Source organism: Diuraphis noxia, unplaced genomic scaffold (assembly GCF_037042655.1).
Source record: "Diuraphis noxia isolate RWA-SAM2 unplaced genomic scaffold, SU_Dnox_SAM2 contig0004, whole genome shotgun sequence".
Classification (NCBI taxonomy): Eukaryota; Metazoa; Arthropoda; class Insecta; order Hemiptera; family Aphididae; genus Diuraphis; species Diuraphis noxia.
In genome coordinates, this window is record NW_028301714.1 from 8,100,529 (window position 1) to 8,116,977 (window position 16,449).

Consider the following 16,449-nt stretch of genomic DNA (forward strand, 5'->3'; position numbering starts at 1 on the left):
ATGTAGATGTGGTTTCTCATTTTAGTGTTCAATCGCCATTTAGACATCAAGTCAGATTTAATTTTTCTAGTAGGTAAGTGTTAATCTCGAGTCGATTTTCAATTCCGTGGCATTTTATTTATAATATATTTTTGAACTACAAATAAAGGTTTGTACAATTTTAATTTCATAACTAACATGACATTTTGACCAAATATATGTATTTTATTTGGCATATCATGGTTTAAAAAAAATAATATTTGGCTCTTATTTTAGAGCAATAATCAGACGTAAGTTTTCAATTTTTTATTTAAGTTGATAATATTATTATTTTTGGGTAAAATTTACCTAGTACTATGTGCTTCGCCACAGTCTTTTTTCAGCTATTTAAAAACATCGATGATACAGATTTATATATATATATATATTTTTTATAAGCGTCTGAAATTCAAATTTTAACAAAATCTCAGGATATCTAAACTTTTAAACGTTAAGTAGGTATACCTATCGTCTTTTTCTGAAATAATTTTAGTTATGTTGTTGTTATTCAAAATATAATATCTTGAAACTTTTCTTCGGAATAACGACTACCACAAACTACATCATTATTTTCTACGCTCAATTAGTTTAAGAAGCACATCCATTTCATGACCTATTAAATTACGATAGGTCATACTACATTACAACCAATGTTTATAATCCTGATAAATAATTTAAATTTGTACATAATTTATGATTAATAATTTATAGTGTGTTTAATATGTATGTTTTAATTTTTTTTTTTGCATAATATTCATAATATATTATATTTATAAATTGCATTCATTAGTACCAAAATTAAGCAGTGCATTGTAATCGATCATTTTCGCGGTTCTGGTGCTGCTTGTAAAATTACAGCTTTGTATATTCAAATACCGATGTATAAAATTCAAACAAATTTTTGTTGGGACTCATAACCATTATTATTTATAGGTCAAAAGATGTAGTTCAGAAAAATATAAATTTTGAAATTATAATTCTAAATATATAATGTATGTAGGTTAGGTTTTTAGATTATTAAACTTCTTATAGAATATTGTTTTAACTCGTAAAATATTACTGATAAAGTGATAAATGATGAATACTATATGTATAATATTATTGAATGAATAGATTGGAATGCAGAAAAGTTCATAAAAATGTTGTTGATAACGTGAAATATTTATTTGTTAAAATTTTTATATTTTATTGTTTAATCATTATTAAACAACTTATCACGAAACTAAAGTAGCCGTAATAAATTCATTAAAAATGACATAACAAATTAAATTTGCAAAATAAAAACGTATTGTAGATTTCGAGTGCATCTATCGTCATTTTAGTGAGTCACTGAAATGAAGTAATTCAAAAACCAAAAAAATATTGCAACCAAAAAGAATTTCTTCTGGATACTGTTCCCGCTTATATATCTAAGGCAATTTTTATCATTTTGAAATCTCTCCATATTTTAACTGCCGTGTAGTTTAGTTTTAATACTGGTATAATTTGTGTAGATCACTAATTGTAACTAAAATATTCCTTACATTTGAACTAAATTCTCAATGTGGTTTCGACTTTGTTTTTAATGCTAATTAAATAAACCTATAGGTTTGTAAAATATGACAACAGATTTAATATTTAATATAAGTTTTTTTTTTAGTATCGTATGTTGTTATGTGTAATCGATCAATAGTAGATCATTATAAATAACGTTATGTAGTTTTGCGTCTCTAATATTACTATACAACATATGAATATGCTTAATAAAAATAAAAATAAATTAATAAAATAACATGTTAGAAATTAAACAAATCATTGAAACAAATTTAATACAAATTACTGATAAATTATGGCCGTTGATATATAAATAATAATAATCTATAATCGGGAATATAAAATAATGCTGAACTCCGGTGGTAAAACGTTCAATGTGAGCGATAACATTGGAAATCTTTTGACGTCACGATATGGCACCAGCTACCGGCAAACTTGAAACTTATAACGGAATTTTCTGAATTAGAGTTAATTCAATAATATTCAATTCTTGGTAAAGTATATTATAAAATAAATATTATACCTTGAAAGATTCGATATGGCTAAAAATTTAGAAAATTTAGTGAAAATGACTAGTCTATAAGGGTGATCTACTTTTCCGCCAAAATCGACCTTTCCGTTTACCGCCAGTACAATAATATATATTTCCTTTTACCGCCACCACAAATTTCAGTTTCTATATTTTGGTAACCCCTTGGTAATGATTTTTTAAATAACAAAAATAATTAGTTAATCAATTTTTAATTAAATATATGATTTTACAAAAACACATTCAAGTGATTACTTGAAATTAAAATTATATAGAATATTGTATAGTATATTACAAAAAAGTCAATATTACGACGTAAAATACAATATCACAGTCAAACATTTATTTATATTATTTATTTATTTCTTATAGTTATACTCTATTGATTAATGTTATAGATATCGTAAAATCTATAAAAGATCAAACCAGACAAGCGTTATATTTATTGTCAGTTGTCGCATAAATTTCGAACATAATCTTATTAATAGAGAAAAACATGATTTTGAACATATTATCTACGTGATAAATATACGTAGGTATATATGTAATGTAATATCTTAACACTTTCAATCATAATTTTAAGTATCACTTGAATGTTTTTTGTAAAATCATATATTTAATTAAAAATTGAGTACTTACCTAATTTTTTCTGTTATTTTAAAAATAATTACCAAGGGGTTAACAAAATGTAGAAACTGAAATTTGTGGTGGCGGTAAAAGGAAATATATATTTTTGTACTGGCGGCGGTAAATGGACTTGGTAGTAAACGGAAAGGTCGATTTTGGTGGAAAATGGTGACGCCCGTCTATAATATTATCATTTTGAAGAGTACTGTGATTCTAGGATGACGTCATGTGGGCACCAGGTATCGATAATTGGAGTAGTTTTAACTTTATGCATATTCCAAAAGCAGATATCGTAGTTAAATTGAATTTCAATATTTTGTGAAATTTTGGTGAATAATTCGTAAATTTGAGGTTTTGTTTTATCTAACTAGCGTGTATATATTAAATTTTAAGTTATTTTTACGACGAAGTATTTATTTGTATTGGTTATATTATCTAATTATCATTAGAATTTGCAAATAGTTATATATGCTTTTGATTTTGATTACAAAACAAAATTGTATGTTAGTTTTTCTCCTCACTCATTCATTAATAATGAATCTGTTATCAAGGGATAAATCAATTAAAAATTAATTATAATATCTAATATAACAGAATTTTTTAAGATGATTAACCTTCACTATAACTATGGCTATCTAATTAATATTAAAAATAAATAAAGATTAAGAAATTATTCTAGGACATAGTTCATCTTAATCTCCATAATTTTTATCAATTAGAATGCGTGTAATAGGTACTATATCAATGTAATTAATTACAATTTATTAATTTGCAGGCATGCCGGAAGCATACGATTTAGTGATATCGGGTATTGCTGGACGATTTCCAGAATGTGTTTCTACTGAAGAATTTAAACAAAAATTGTACAATAACGCTGATTTATTAACTGACGATAACAGAAGATGGTCTCCAGGTAAATTAAATTTCAGATCGTAGTGTTGCTTACACTTCTAAGTACTGTACTATTAACTTGTTCTTTGATAGTGTGATTTTCTCGTATAAACAATTATTTACCATTAAATTTAAGATGAAAGAATTAACAATATATATTAATATGACTTATAACTTAGGAATGTATGGTGTTCCGTCAAGGTCAGGAAAATTAAAGGAAATAAACAAGTTTGACGCAGAATTTTTTGGGATTCATTCAAAACTAGCAAATGCCATGGATGTACAACTTAGGATTTTACTTGAAGTTACCCACGAAGCTATAGTTGATGCAGGTAATTTCATAATTACATATTGTTGTGTAGTACTAGAAAAATATGAAAAATGTATTTTGTAGAAAAAATTTAAGTTTTATTTATGGGCTTATGGCATACAATTTCAAATTAACAGGTGTAAACCCACATGATATACGTGGAACAAGAACGGGAGTGTACGTTGGTATGATGACCAATGAATCAGCAGATTATTTTGAACGTACACCTGAAAAATTGACTGGATATGAAACTATTGGTGTAATAAGATCTATGTTAGCTAACAGACTTTCATTTCAATTCAATTTTAACGGTATTAATAAATTAATACAATTTTAAATTTAATCCAATTTGTTGGTTACAAAGATTTGAATAAATTAAACAGGTCCAAGTGTCGCCGTTGATACAGCATGTTCAAGTGCGCTATTTTGTTTACATGATGCCATAACTGCAATAAAAACGGGCCAATGCGATGCTGCAATTGTTGCGGGAACTAACTTGCTGTTAAAACCAGCGACTTCAGTCATGTACCATCGATATAACATGCTTAGTCCTACCGGGACAAGCAGACCTTTTGACATTGGCGGTTAGTTGAGTTGACGGAATGTACTGAAGTTTATAATGATCTAGAATTTAAAAAAAAACTATACTGTTTATGTGTTTTACATTTAGCTAATGGTTACGTCAGAAGTGAAGCTATTGCTGCACTTTACATAAGAAAATCATCAGACGCAAAACGTATATACGCGACTATTGTAGGAACGTCCACTAATACAGATGGGTTCAAAATCGAAGGAGCCACATATCCATCGCAAGCTGTGCAAAGTAGGCTAATTAAAGATACTTATGCCCGTGTTAATTTAAGTCCTAATGATGTCCATTATGTCGAAACCCATGGAACAGGAACAGGTGTAAGTCAATAAAATTTATATTAACGAATAGTTTTGAAATTATCTCAATAACGTAGGTTGGAGATAAACAAGAATTGAATGCCATATCGGATGTGTTTTGTGTTGGCCGTAAAACTCCTTTGCTAATTGGTTCGGTGAAGTCAAATGCAGGCCACGCTGAACCAGTATCAGGTTTAGTATCAATAGCCAAGGTGATTTATGCATTGGAAACAGGAATTATTCCGGCTAATATTAATTTTGAAACACTAAACCATAATATACCAAAACTTGTTAGTGGAGAACTGAAGGTAACATCACATAAATTGTTTTATTTATTTAGTTAGATTGAATGTTAATTCGTTTAAATGTATTTAGGTTGTTGATAAGCAAACACCATTACCAGGTAATAAGGTTTCTATTAATTCATTCGGCGTTGGAGGTACAAATGTCCATGTGATTCTAAGAGCTAATGATAAAAAAACCCAATCAATATCATTGCCAGCACTCGAAATTCCAAGACTAGTATTTTTGTCAGGACGAACTAGAGAAGCATTGACTGAACAATTTGAGACAGTGAGTTGAATCATACATACCTACTTTACATTTTAATAAATAATTTTTTCGTATGATAAATAAAAATAGTATATTTAAGTTATGCAGGCACTATTTCAATTTAATATAAAAAAGCGAGTAAATTGTGGATGTAACTCTGCTGTACAGTAGGCTACAAGTGGGTTACTGTAATGGGTGGAATTAAATTTGAATCCAATGATATTATATCATTGTATACGAAAAACGATTCTGAGCGGAGACGGTTTATCTGTTATTATAGATTATTAAAAAATTTCAAATCTTGGATTTCAAAAGAAAAAGTCGCTCAAATGTTTTTAAAATTTTGTCTAAGTAAGGCTAATATAATTAAACAAACCAAATTTCAAGTTTTTACAAATGTTTTTAACCGAATTACAACAAAAAAACTCCCAAAATTAAAATGTCTATAAATAGCTCAAAAATGGCTATAATTTTCCGAACTTTTAACAAAATCTAAAATACCTACAACAAGAATATCTTTTGTCATTTTTTATTTGAAGCAATATTTCTGGTAGAAAACGTCGTCCGTAATTATTTAATATACTAAACTCATGAAATCGTTATTGAAAAAGTTTAGAGGGAGAAAAAGTGATTACAGAACAAAAAAGAATAAGGAAAAGAAAAAGAAATAAACATCATTCGCTCCGTTCAGAATCTAAAAGTAAACCGTACAAATAGTATTTTTGATTCAATTTTTTTTAAATTTCTTTTATAGATAGAAAATTATGCGGATAACAATGATCTTTTAACTTTAATTGATGATATTTATAAATCACCAATACCAGGTTATAAGTTTTCTGGATATTCAATTCTTGGGGAAAATCCTCGAAATGTTGAAATAGCTGTAAGTTATTAAGTACATAAAAAAATGAATAAAAACCACAAAATTAAACTCAATTATGATCATTCTAGCAAGGAAATATTTCCGGCGATAAAAGGCCTATCTACTTCATTTTTCCTGGAATGGGAAGTCAATCGATGGATTTAGTCGCAGATTTAGTGAAGTTTAAAGTTTTCAAACAAACTGTAGATAATGCACATTCAATTCTAATTCCATATAACTTTAGTGTTTATGATTTATTTTACAAATCCAATGAAAATACGTTTAGGAGTATAAAGAATGTTATGTTCACAGTTATTATTGTCCAGGTAACTTCAGCTGGCTGCTAATGCAAAGTTTATTATATCTATAATAATTATTTATTGTTTTGCATAAATATTGCAAATGTGTTTAGATAGGTCTTGTTGATATCTTACGCTCGCTTGGTATCAACCCCGATGGTATCATTGGTCATTCAGTCGGTGAACTTGCATGCGCATATGCAGATGGTTGCTTCACTTTGGAAGAAGCATTAATGACGATGTACTGGAGGTCTACGATTTTGAAACAAATTGACGTTCCTGCTGGAGCTATGGTTGCAGTAGGGCTGTCGTGGGAAGAGATTCAAAAAAGACTTCCTGAAGGTATAATAGCTGCTTGCCACAATAGTGCAGACAGTGTAACAATTTCGGGAATAAAAGACATAACATTAAAATTCGCTGAATCTCTAAGACAAGAAGGTATATTTGCTAAGCCCGTAGATTCAATGGGATATGCTTTCCATTCGCCATATCTACCAGGATTTATATCGTCGTTGAAACCATACTATGAAAAGGTACCTTCATTTATATTTGAATCCATGAATATACTTTAATAATTAAATGCTTGTTATCATTGAAGCTGATACATACTGATTTCAATGCTAAAATTAAAGCTAAATATGTTAATAGGTGATGGTTAATCCTAAACCAAGATCCAGTCGTTGGAAGAGTACAACATATCCAGAACACGAATGGAATACACCCGAAGCCCAGTACTCATCAGCAGAATACCATTTACATAATATTAGTTCTCCAGTTCACTTTCATAGTGCAATGAAACATGTACCTGAAAATGCTATAACTATTGAAATTGCTCCCCATTGTTTGTTACAAGCTATTTTGAAGAGATCACTACCCTCTACAGTGACAAATGTTGGTTTGACCAAAAAAACTGTTTCTAATCATGCGAATTTCTTGTTAGAAGCTATTGGAAAGTAAGTGTTTATCAGTAGTCTATCAGGGTTCTAAAATTGTTCAATACTATTTTCATGCTGAAAATGCGATTATATTCTAAGGTTATATATTGCCGGAGCAGAGCCGCAATTGAAAAATTTGTATGGCAATGTTGAGTATCCAGTAGTGAGAGGTACTCCAATGATATCTCCAATGTTAAAGTGGGATCATTCAAACGACTATCTAGTGCCCAATTTTGTAGAAAAAGTATGTAAGAGTCATTAAAATATTAAATGTATATTAAAGTAACTATCTATTCAATTAAATGGATGAAAATAAATAATTAAATATAATTGATTCGAATAAAAACTTAATACTTTATATTAAATATTAACTTAATATTTATTTTTAGAGTTCTGTGTCAGATGATAATCAAATCGAAATTGATATAAAAATAGATCAAGATAAATATTTAATTGGCCATACTGTTGATGGGCGTATACTCTATCCAGCAGCTGGATACATAGTATGAATACAAGATTTTATATTTTCTTGTTAATTATTTTAATATATTGCCTAAAACATAACACGCATTTATTTTATAAAAGGTATTTTTGTTATTATTATTTATTTATTAATATTTGTATTGTTAAATAATTTCAGACATTAGTATGGAAGACTTTTGCTAAATTACAAGGAAAATGGTTTGAAGATGTTCCAGTCATTTTTCAAAATATAAAATTCCTTAAGCCTACTGTCCTAAATTCTGAGGGTATATAAACTCATAATGAATCGATATATTTTAATTAATTTAATACAATAAACTCATTATTACATGTAGGCACTGTTAGGTTCAGTATAAGCATTTTTCATGGATCAGGTGACTTTGAGCTATTAGAAGGAGGGTCATTAACAGTTTCGGGTCGTGTAAAATTATTAACCGAAAACTCTGCAGAAAATCAAATGGAACATCTTACAACCATTTCAGAACAAATGGATTTAAATTCTGACGATTTTTACAAGGAGTTGAGACTTCGTGGATATCAGTATAAGGATGCATTTTTAGGTTTTGTTGAAGCGAACGGCGAAGGTAAATTCTAATAACAATTTGTTTATAATAGAGTTATTACAATTTTTTTGCTTTTCAGGTTCGAAAGGTAAAGTTGCATGGACTGGAAATTGGGTATCGTATATTGATACCCTTTTGCAATTCGAACTTATATCTATCAAAACTAGGGAACTTCGTTTACCAACTTACATTAAAGAAGTTATTATTGACCCAGTGTACCATAAGCAAGTGGTCAATGCATCGGAGAACACTAAAGGTAGTGCTTACAAGGTCAGATCAAAATGATACAGTAATTTTATGATTCTTTTATTCGAATTATGCTTAGAAATTGAAGTAAACTATTTTGGTTATGCAAAAACTACGCAATCGGGTGGAGTTACTATTTCGAATTTGAAAGTGACGCCTGCTCCTTTGAAAAAGAATGCACAACTCCCAGCCACTCTGGAACGTCACACATTTATTCCATACAAGTACACAGTAGGTGTTTAATCAACTCGATAATTCTACGCAAATACAACAAATGTGTTCTCTGTTTTGTTTTATTAGTCAAAAGACTTATCTACGTATGAGGTTCTTTATTCTTTGATTGGTTTGTTCATGGAAAACATAGGGGTACACTATGTTAAAGCAGCAGAAATTCACAACGAGAGCGTATTGGCAGTCGAAATTGTACAAATAATTGAAGCAGAAGCCAATTTTTATGTAAGGAACTACTACAATACGAACGTTTTTAAGTTATATAAATTGTCATTGACGTGGAATTAGGTGGAATACACAGTTCTTTCGAACAAGTCAGTTAACATCGAACAAAGCAAATTATCGTCATTAGATATTGAGATTGTTGACTTCAATATCCAAAATGCTTCGTTACCTGATGGATACCATTTGATCGTTGCCGATGATATTCAGTTCGAAGCTACTTTATTGAGTAAAATTTCAGCGGCCTTAGCTCCAAGAGGATTTGTTCTTTTGGTTGAAAATGCATCTGCAGTAGCATCTTCAACATTGAAATCATTTGATCTACAAATAGTGACTGTTATTGAAAAAGATAATAAGAAATACTTCCTCCTGAAAAGAGTGTGTTAATATTCATAAACATTGTTTAAATTAATTTATTCTAAATCGTATAAAATTTTAGATTTCTCCTAAATATGAGTACACATTTTTGAAAATCGAGGATGAACAGTTTTGTTGGGTGGAGTCATTGAAAAAGGAACTAGCCAATATTAAAGAAAACGCAAACAAAAAAGTTGTGCTTTACAGTGACACAAAAATCAACGGTGTTCTTGGTCTGTCTAAATGTTTAATAGAAGAATTTAGCGGTGAAGAAAATCCTATAAGGTAGTAAATTTATTTCACAACAAAGTTATTTGTTTGCCATCATACATGATAAAATAATATAATTTGATTAGATGTATACTGACAGATCCTGGTAAAAATTATACTTTGAAAGACTTAACCACACTGCTTGAAACCGATTTGTTTTTTAATGTGGAAAAAGATGGGATTTGGGGTTCCTATAGACATTTACCAATTGATGTAAGACTTGCTTCAAATGTTCAAACCACTAATGCTAAAGTGTCCGTACTTTCTAAAGGAGATCTAACAACACTTCAATGGGTTCAATCGTCAAAGTAGATATCTTACGTACTAAATTTTTAACAAAAAACATTTCGTAATCTTTTTTGCTAAATACAATTTTATTCTTATTTTCAGATATTCCAATAGTTATGACAGTAGTGAGTCTATTAAAATATCATATGCTGGTGTGAATAATGTCGATTTAACCGCAATTTCTTCAATGGTAAACGATTTATGATCCAATTTAGTTTTTTGTACGTTTTTATGAAGAAAAAAAAAATGTTTTTTTAGAAAACTGATTTTGGAGTAGAATTTTCCGGTATTAAATCAAATGGCCAAAGGGTAATGGGGTTGGTTAAAACCGGTGCTCTATCAACGTTTGTCAATCAGAATAACGCTATTTTATGGAATGTACCGCCTACTTGGACTTTGAGTCAAGCCGCAACTGTCCCATACTCTTATTATGTGGTAATGTTTCTTGCATTTCAAAATCATATGATTTGAGATAAAATACAATTTCAATATTTATTAGGCCACATACGCTTTAATTCATAAAGGATATTTATCAGAATCCAAAAATGTGTTGGTATTTATAAGTGAAAATAGTATAAATTACGCGGTTATTCCTATAGCACTGTCGCTCAAGTGCAAAGTGTTTGTCGTAGCTGAAACTAATGAACAACTTGAAGTTATTAAAACCAATTACCCAGAAGTGAGTTGTGGAAATGTTTGTTAGAATAAAATTTATTTCTGGGTGTTTAATATTATGTTTTTTATTAAATAAAGGTTAGTCAGGTTTCAACTACAAGGTTTGATTCAAAGTTCATTCACATGATATCAAAGTTGACTCTAAATCAAGGAGTAGATTATGCTATTCTCTCCAAAAATTGTCCCAATCGTCTGCCAGAATTGCTTGCCGATGACGCAAAAATTATCATTACTGAAAATACAGATGTTTCAGTTTTATCAAGTAAATTTCTACATATTTATTTTTTAATTTAGATAACAATTAGCCATGAATATTATATTGATTTTTAATTAACGTTTTATGAATAATAATGATAATAATAATAATTGATGTTTATTTGTGTAGATTTATTTTTCTTGTACAACAATTTGGCATGGGAATATATATTATAAGAATCTAATTTTATTATTATTATTTAGATTCACCAAATGGATTTAGAGTTGTATCAGCTAAATTCGAAGATATTCCTATTTTAAATGATGCATCTATAATTGACAAAATATACTCATTCATAGAGTCTAGAATAAAACTGGGTGTTGTAAAACCGCTACCGTTCACTATTTACCATCATTCTGATGTCGAATCTGCTTTCAGGTAAATTATAATGATATTTAAAATATTTATTCATGATTCGATAAAATATGGTGTTCATATAGATCATACGCCAATAATAAGATTGGAAGTAAGATAATTGTTGAAGTAAATGGGGAGTCTCTGAGCACGAATTTTGCAGCATACCAACGGGTGTACTTTGATCCAAGAAAAAGTTACATACTTTCAGGTAATTCTAAAACAAAGGTATTTAGATTATAAATTTAATGATTGAAATCGATTGTAGGTGGTCTCGGTGGATTCGGTATGGAACTTACCGAGTGGGCTATAGAACGCGGGGCAATGAATATTATTCTCTGTTCTCGGAGTGGAATTCAAACGGGATACCAGAAATATAGAGTAAATATTTGGAAAAACCAAAATATCAAAGTGGAAATCAGCACATTCGACCTCACAACATTGTCGGGAGCCAAGAACACTGTACAATTGGCCCTCACTCTAGGACCACTTGGTGGAATTTTCAACTTAGCCGGGGTACGATTTTTAATAAATTTCATTTCGAGTTTAAAAACATCACTGTCTAAAGAATGAAATTTATAAATTTAGGTATTGAGAGACGGAATCTTTGAAAACCAAACAGTTGCTAACTTCCAGACAGTGTACAACAGTAAAGTCTTAACTACAAAATATTTAGACGAAGCATCGGAAGGCGCTAGCAAGGATCTTGAATATTTCGTCACGTTTTCGTCCATTTCGTGTGGTCGGGGCAACAGGGGGCAAACCAATTACGGTTATGCAAACTCTATTATGGAAAGAATTTCAGAACAAAGACAAAAACGTGGTCTGCCAGCGGTAAGAAAAAATTGTTTCTACACCGCGTTCCATTGTATCCCATGCATTTTCAACATCAGTGCCAAATAGGTGTTGTAGAAACAATATTTCTTTACACATTTTTAATTTTACAGCAATCTATCCAATGGGGAGGCATCGGTGACGTCGGTATGGCTTATCTTTTAACTCGTGGAAACGAAGAAAAAGAAATCAATGGAACTCTTGCACAAAAAATATCGTCTTGCCTAGCGGCGTTGGATACATTATTAACACAAAGTTCAGCCATCGTTGCTTCGCATGTGATACCATCCAAAAGGAGACTGACAGAAAATTCAAAATCAAAATCGCTCACAGAGATCGTTTCCGAAATTATGGGTAACTTCACATATACCATTAATAGTGATAGTTTATATACAATATACCAAGGGTGGCCGACTGGTGGCTCTCGTCATAGTCGTATGCAACTCGCATCTTGTTAAAAAAATCCAATATTTACTAATGAACGATAAAATACCATAAAACTATGTTATATAAAATCGCTCACTGAGATCATTTCTGAAATCATTGGTAATTATTTGTATCATTTTATACATAAATTATTAAAAGCTTCTTCTTTCTTGTTGAATTTTGATCGATAGTAGATAATTATGAAAATTAAATTATAATCTAATTGTCATAAGTGACTCATAAAGTCATTACAATAGTTGTTTTTAAAAATTGTGAGTTATGTTTTATTATTGCTTTAAGCTATAGACATTTTCGACAATATTTTTCCCCCATTTAAACTTTTTTTGAATCTTTATGAGTGGAGAGAGGAGTTACCCGTTTCTGCCAAAATAATATTGGCCGTTTCCGCCATACCCCTTTTCCGCCAAAACGAAAAAGGTACGATTCCCGTTTCTGCCAAAAGACATTTCCGCAAAAAAAAACTTTGGAAACCAATGGTCTTAATTTTTAAGCAATATATACGAGTATGTTGTGGTATATATAAATTAAAATATTTACTTTTTAATGAATGAATTAAAAAAAAATTATAAAATGTATTAGTAAACATTTTGACTTTTGATATCATTGTACGAGTATTTATCCAAGTCCTTCTTGGACGTATTCGTTTTGCCACCCCTGCAATATACTATAAAGATGAACTCTTTTAAATTTAATGTATTATATCGTAATTTAGAATATTACAGTATCGGCAATCTTCCCATCATATTTTGATGCTTCAATTTTTTTTTTTTTATTGTTCAGGTATTCAAGATCCACTCTCAGTTAAACCTTCATCTACCTTAGCTGATTTGGGAATGGATTCCTTGATGGGAGTTGATATAAAACAGACGATTGAACGTATCTTCGAACTCTCTTTGAATAATACCCAAATTCAACAGCTGAAGTTTAGTGAATTAGATAATTTGGGTGCCAAATGAAAACATATTGACAAATTTAACATCTACATTGTTAAAAAACTACATTTTTGATTCGATTCATCATATCTAACCTATATTTTAAGACTATATTTAACTACTTAGTAACTTGAGTGAATATAAAAATGAATAATATGGTTTTTAAATGGGCTTTTTATGGACAATAACATATAATATACAGTATAAAAGTACATAAGTATATAAGTTACCTAAATGATGCGAGATTTGGTGATGAGGGCGCATGGCTGTATACGAAACACAATAGTATTTTATTCTAAGTCAGAAAATATAATTGATACTTTTTTTTATTTTCTATTTTTATATTTACTTACTTACTTTTTGGTTTTTACTGTTTAACATGTATGGTGTATGAAGAAGTTTGTGAATAAATATAAAATCATTTTAATATTAAAAGTTAAACATCAAAAATTATTTATACATCAATAATTGATGAACGATCACTTAATACTTTTCATCCATATTTCCATTTATTATTATTTATTATCATCGTAGTTATTGTATTTAATTTTTTTCACCTGTTTTACTTTTTATTTATATTGATCTTATACTTTTACTTGGACCATTATGACATGAATTGTGTATTTATTTGAATTTTGAGCACCAGTGCGTATACCTACATTATGTAAGGAAATAAGTTTAAAAGTGAATTCTATAAGTATGGCCCTTCAAGCATATTAATAAATTCTACCATCGTTCTACAGAATACTTAAGTAGAAATGATTTAAAGAATATGGGTACAAGATGGTGGATAAAAATATGATAATAGGTAAGTATTTTTGTCATATTATATAATTTTGGTTCCATACCTTGAACCACAAACCACGGACTTCTACGATATATTACTATTTGTAAGAATAGGTAAGTAAGATAAAGCTAGTTAAACCTTATAGAGTGATAATATTACTATAAAATTATTAAAATTAAATATTTAAAAAAAATTATGATTTTTATAGTTATAAATTTCAGTGTTTTAATTTTTTAGGGGGAATATTAAACCGCATATTTCTAATTTTTGGATGCAGAAGTGTATATTTAATGATTTTTTAGAGCATGGAAGTCTTTGCTCTAGTTATCATGTTAATTGCGAGAAAATAGGCTTGATAATACAAAAAAAAACGTGTGTTAGGCGTTAGCCACAGATTAATAGTGACAAACTGATAAAGTTTCTTTACATTACCAATTATCGAATATAACTTTAAAAATATAATACATGATGAAAACAACACTTAAATGATAAGCATTTCAGTAATAGATTATTTATTAAACTAGCTCATATTATCCGAGGTCACTCGATACTTGACGTATTATACGTCCGAAGTCACCCATTTAGTATAGGTACCCTTAGCATTACATGATTGCGAAGAATTATTTCATCTAAAATCAAAGTTTTATGATCAATAACGGTAACAACGATTTTAAAAAAGCGGCTAAGTCCCGGATGTCGCTCTGCTGAATAGGAGCTGGTTACAAGTGGGTTACTTTAATGGATGGAATTAAATTTGAATCCAATAATATTATAATATCATTGTATACGAAAATCGATTCTGAGCGGAGGGGAATTATCTGTCTAGAATATATTATTATAGATTATTCAAAATTTTCAAATCTTAGATTTAAAAAAAATATTTTTTTATGAATTTCTAGCTTAAAATAATTTGCGACTATATATTTATTTTATTTTTCAACTGCTATTGTAACAATATGTTGAGAGTCCTGTATTAAATTTTCAAGCTTTTCTACCTAACAAATAAATTGTTATCGTTATTAATTAAAAAAAAAACTAATAATTATCGAAAATTGCATATACTTATGAATAGTTCAACTGAAGTCGAAAATTTTTGAAAATTGCATGGTGGTTTGGAATATACTTATATATACATTCTGTGAAATTTTCTTGTATTTATGGTCATTTGTTTTAAAGTTACATCAAAAACCAAAATCGATTTATTGAAAACTGATAGTGTGTAAAATTTCCCGTTTTTCCCTTGATTTTTAGTTTGTTTATCCCGATTATTGAGAAAGATATTGAGAATTTTTTACCACCCAAAATACCAACTAGATTCACTTTTTGATCGAACGAGTTACTGAAGTCGAAAATCGAAGCACTTTTACTGCCTCAAAACGTGATGATAAACACAAAAAAAATAATAAAAAATAAGAACACACATAATGGTAAAATCAATACATTCCTCGCTCCGCTCAGAATCCAAAATACCAAATTTCACAATTAGATATTTTTAATATTTGTGAATAGGTAATAATAATTATGTACACTCCCTATCGCCTGATCGTTTTTGTCAGTCACGGTGTTCATTCGTAGGTACCGGATTACAGATTGCGTCTGTTATAAGTTTGTGTGATAGATGTTCTACACTTTCAGCGTTCAATTATTTAGGTGAATGACGTTTGTCACCTGGCAGACGAGCACTTTTCATACGCGCACACACTCCAAATGTACAATAGATTTTTACCATCATCTATACAGTGTACACACGAGCATAATATTGTTATATTATGGACGAGGTGCACGTGAAATCCGAGAGAGGTATTTATCGATGATATAATAACAATAATAATAATAATAATAATAATAAACATAGCTCGTTTTTCATATTATGAGTCATATTTTGCTATCGTGTAGAATGAACACTTGTGTTTTTCAATTTGCAATAACAAATGAGTGTGGTGTCCACGACCTTTCAAACGAGGAACAGATTGGTACCACGAATAATTATCATAATAAAATATCGAGAAGGCCATTCAATATGTGTAATTTTTAAAGTATTTTTATTCGGCGATCCGCCA

The 16,449-nt window shown here is 29.5% G+C and overlaps 1 protein-coding gene across 1 annotated transcript; it reads left to right on the plus strand.

The window, feature by feature from the left end:
* Nucleotides 1-14,037, plus strand: LOC107166448 (fatty acid synthase-like). The gene is made up of 32 exons (XM_089227782.1): nt 1-148; nt 3,483-3,620; nt 3,778-3,930; nt 4,046-4,219; nt 4,292-4,492; nt 4,579-4,817; nt 4,874-5,104; nt 5,172-5,369; nt 6,103-6,231; nt 6,300-6,536; nt 6,623-7,042; nt 7,158-7,462; nt 7,544-7,688; nt 7,834-7,947; nt 8,085-8,193; nt 8,263-8,511; nt 8,570-8,746; nt 8,816-8,967; nt 9,037-9,192; nt 9,256-9,567; nt 9,629-9,831; nt 9,903-10,124; nt 10,207-10,294; nt 10,363-10,539; nt 10,604-10,783; nt 10,858-11,041; nt 11,239-11,413; nt 11,476-11,600; nt 11,658-11,905; nt 11,978-12,223; nt 12,337-12,577; nt 13,451-14,037. The coding sequence occupies exons 2-32, from the start codon at nt 3,485-3,487 to the stop codon at nt 13,624-13,626; spliced, it is 6,102 nt and encodes a 2,033-aa protein (XP_089083908.1). The 5' UTR covers nt 1-148; nt 3,483-3,484; the 3' UTR covers nt 13,627-14,037.
* The last annotated feature ends 2,412 nt before the right edge of the window (nt 14,038-16,449 follow it).